This window comes from Cryptomeria japonica, chromosome 3 (assembly GCF_030272615.1).
Source record: "Cryptomeria japonica chromosome 3, Sugi_1.0, whole genome shotgun sequence".
Taxonomy (NCBI): Eukaryota; Viridiplantae; Streptophyta; class Pinopsida; order Cupressales; family Cupressaceae; genus Cryptomeria; species Cryptomeria japonica.
Window position 1 is genome coordinate 423,888,103 of NC_081407.1, and position 3,907 is coordinate 423,892,009.

Below are 3,907 nucleotides of genomic sequence, written 5' to 3' on the forward strand. Positions count from 1 at the left end.
TGAGCTTTTGCAGAAGGAGAGCGGTGAGGCAGCAAGCAGCTAGGTTTTTTTAGCATCTACTATTTAACGCCACGAAAAAGTTTAACTCAGTTATCATCTACTATTTAACGCCACGATAAAGTTTAACTCAGCACGTAAATAGGTGCTAGCGGTATTTGAGATCAATGTTTAGGTAAATATGATGTCGCGTCCAGCCCTCCATTTTACAGTTGCTGACAAGTTTCCTGGAAAGTACGAATGCGTCAGTATAAAAGATTATTTTACCACTCACCAAAATTTGCTCTCGTCAAAACCTTGGCGTGAACTTTTTACAGAATGCGTGAGACAATCCCAGTAGACAATGCCAACGTTAAATAGCCTATCGGCTAATAAAAGAGGCAGTCTTAAGCCAATCTATAAAGTGTCAATGAAAGAGTCAACAAACAAGAAGATGCTTCATCATTATTTGCCTCGGCTTCCTCGATGATAGAGGTCTAAGTGAAGATGTGATCAATGGAGTTCCACCTCTTTTGGACCCCAAGAAAAAGAGTTCACAAAAGAAAAAAGAAAAAGTGCACACTGTTTCCGAAAAGAGATGATTACTTACCCCTTTAAAATCAATATGGATGCATAGTTTAAAGTCACCTTAAACTTTTGGCTCAAATCTAGCATTAGTGCTCTCGTGCACGCATATGCCGACATATTTTCCCTTCTCACCATCAATGGATGGTTCGGTGGGCAAAGATCGAAAGCTATTTAACCAGTGAATCAGCGTGTAGTTCATCACGAAGGGCATGAAAGTGGAGGTGGGAGCATATGACCAAACTCGTGAAGTTTAGCAGAAACCACTGGCGATGGCCACGTATTAGATTATTGGGCTGTAACCCTCGTGTTCATACATGATAATTCTGTGGCATGATCAGGATAAAATCACGGAAGATGTTGAATAAAGCCAGTGATCATGTGGAGGTAAAACTTGGCCAAATTCATTCATGGAAGTGGCCTCATCCCGACTGTCACCCCCTGCTTTGTGGGCAAAACCGCCTTCCAGGTGGAGGAGGGGGACTAGGGCCGGAGAATCCTTAAGCGCCCTTTCCTCCTCAAAACAGGAGGCTTTTAATGGCCTCTCTTGCAGAGGAGGCAATTTGAAAGCAGACCCACTGCGCCTCATCATGTTTCAGGTAATTTGAATCAATTAAGGAATTTTAATCATGTTTTCCAGATCCGCAGTTTCCTGCAGTGAATTTTAATCAAACAGCCAATAATTTCATCAAACAGCCAATAATTTTGTGAAGTCTTGCCTCCTCAAATGAATCATTTGAAACTCGATGCAACTTACTGTTCTTGTTAACGAGATGCATAGTTTTTTGTTTTGATGTTGCTGTGCAGGGATTTAATTGGGAGTCATGGAAGAGCTCATGCTGGTATGATGTGCTCAAAAGCAAAGTGAAAGATTTGGCCGAGGCTGGCATTACAGACATATGGCTTCCACCTCCATCGCATTCCGTGGCTCCTCAAGGTAAAGTTAGGCTTTGTTGGGTTTAATTATTATGAATGAATGTAGGTAAGTTTTTATAATGTCCAGAATGTTAAACAGTGTATGGGACCACGAAATAATCAGTAGTATAATTAAGTATAAAAGTTCAAACAAGCTAGTCATTTTACAGAATTATTTTGATCTTTCTGTTTTTTTTTTTATTATGGATCTTTCATCTAATAATCTGTAAACCCACATATAAAATCTCAATGTAATTGTCCTAAATATCTATGTAATCTGGACTCACCATGATTGGAGTGTCATTTTGTCTCAACTAATTCCAAACTACAGACACAATATATTCTATTCGACCACTCTTCTTGGAATACTATCCATCTTTATGCAAACTATTCCTTAGCTGAATAATTAATATTTTTTGTTTTCCATTTTGTTAATGTTCCTATATAATTCTTTCCTGTGTGATCGTTTAAAGAATTTGATTGCTTGATTTAGTATTCTTTTCCTTTCAAATTACCTTACATTTGGAATTAAAATATAAATCTACACTGTTTCTTTTGATAAAAGTGCCAAGTGTACTTTTATTATATAGTATATCCAGTCAAGGCATTTTTGAGCGTGTCTATGTAGCATATAGAATGCAACTGATTAGACATCTACCACTATTGACATGCAAATATATCTGACATTTAAGTTGGGGCACAGGATACATGCCAGGTAGGTTGTATGATTTGGATGCATCAAAATATGGCACTGAAGAGAAGTTGAGGGAGCTTATTGACACCTGCCATGAGCAAGGCATACGGTGCATGTCGGATGTGGTCATAAACCACCGATGCGCCGATTTCAAGGACGAGCGTGGCGTCTGGTGTGTCTTTGAAGGAGGCACACCAGACGAGCGACTCGATTGGGGGCCATGGGCGGTGGTCAAGAACGACGTCCAATACTCCGACTCCACCGGCAAACCTGACACCGGCGAAGACTTCGGCGCTGCCCCCGACATCGACCACACCAATCCACGTGTGCAAAATGATCTGATCGAATGGCTGCGGTGGCTGAAGTCCCATGTGGGCTTCGACGGATGGCGTTTTGACTTTGCCAAAGGCTATGCCCCCTGCTACGTGGGGCTCTACATCTCAAAGACGGAGCCCCAAGTGGTAGTAGGTGAAATCTGGAACAGCCTCGCCTATGGCCCGGACGGACGTCCTGTTTACAATCAAGATGCCCACCGCCAACAGCTGGTGGATTGGGTCCATGGCACAGGGGACTCTGCCCTGACCTTCGACTTCACCACCAAGGGCATTCTTCAGGAGGCCCTACGCCCCAATGCCCATGAGCTTTGGCGCCTCCGGGACTCTGACAACCGTCCCCCAGGCATGATTGGCTTTTGGGGCGAGAAAGCTGTCACCTTTGTGGACAACCATGACACTGGCTCCACTCAAAATCATTGGCCCTTTCCTCCAGACTCAATTCTCCTCGGATATGTCTACATTCTTACTCATTCTGGAACTCCCTGCATTGTAAGTCACTCTTGTTTTTCTCCAATTCCTTTCAGTGAACTCAACTGACTGTGCTTTTCCATCTCTTGTGTCAGTTTTATGACCATTTCTTCGATTGGGGCATGAGTAAAGAGATAATGGATTTGGTGGAAATACGTAGGAGAAATGACATTAGAGCCAACAGCCTGTGCAACATCATTGCAGCAGAGGGAGATTTGTACATGGCGTGCGTGGATGAGAAAGTTATAGTGAAGATTGGAGCGAGGTTTGACATTGGAGGACTGGCTCCCTCGCCTCATGTGTTTGATATAGTAGCTGCAGGCCACCATTACTGCGTGTGGGAAAAAAGGAGCATATGAGACCACTGCAAAAAAATTTCCCATTTGTTAGGAGACAATGAAATAAGTGAAATAATTTATATTTATTTTTAGTAATATTGTAGAAATCAGACAAATGAAAATAAAAAGTTTAATAATGTTCAAGAGATCAATATAGAAAGAGCACAAAATGAGTTTAATAATATTATCAAATAATATTATTCTATGTAACTTTTTCAAAATCTTGTAAAATTATATTATTCTATGTAATCATTAAAGTTTCAATTACTTTTGTATCTGTTATATATTTGTTTTGAGTTTGGCATATTTTGCATTTATTTTATGTTTTGTTGTGTTTAGTTTTGCATGGTTAAGAAGTTGATCAACGTAAAAGCTTACTATTTGGATTTAATCAAGCACCTTAGTTTTCAATAAATGAATTTTTTATCAATTGTTTTGTAAATGCATACAAATAAATTTGATCATTTTAGTAGTGTTATGTGAATTACAGTCAAATTTACAATTTGCGAAATCGATAAGCCCTTCTCTATAAAGCTTGTATGACTATTTAAAAAATAAAACACTGTTGTTTGGATTTAAGTTTATGTAACATAATT

The 3,907-nt window shown here is 39.9% G+C and overlaps 1 protein-coding gene across 2 annotated transcripts; it reads left to right on the forward strand.

Moving 5' to 3' along the window:
- The first annotated feature begins 709 nt into the window (after positions 1–709).
- Positions 710–3,495, forward strand: LOC131070437 (alpha-amylase type B isozyme). 2 transcript variants are annotated; one of them, XM_058005971.2, is made up of 4 exons: positions 710–1,160; positions 1,369–1,498; positions 2,180–2,994; positions 3,134–3,495. In XM_058005971.2, exons 1-4 carry the CDS (start codon positions 972–974, stop codon positions 3,140–3,142), a joined length of 1,143 nt encoding a protein of 380 aa, XP_057861954.1. In that variant the 5' UTR covers positions 710–971; the 3' UTR covers positions 3,143–3,495. The 2 variants fall into 2 exon arrangements, with proteins under 2 accessions (XP_057861954.1, XP_057861953.1); XM_058005970.2 differs by having other exon boundaries at positions 718–1,160; positions 3,069–3,495.
- Positions 3,496–3,907: the final 412 nt, after the last annotated feature.

Excerpts from the sequence above, each read along its gene's own strand:
- LOC131070437 (XM_058005970.2), top strand. The coding sequence starts at position 972 with ATGGAAGTGGCCTCATCCCGACTGTCACCCCCTGCTTTGTGGGCAAAA. Across the intron at positions 1,499-2,179 it reads GCATTCCGTGGCTCCTCAAG|GATACATGCCAGGTAGGTTG; the intron begins GTAAAGTTAGGC and ends GTTGGGGCACAG. Across the intron at positions 2,995-3,068 it reads ATTCTGGAACTCCCTGCATT|TTTTATGACCATTTCTTCGA; the intron begins GTAAGTCACTCT and ends CTCTTGTGTCAG.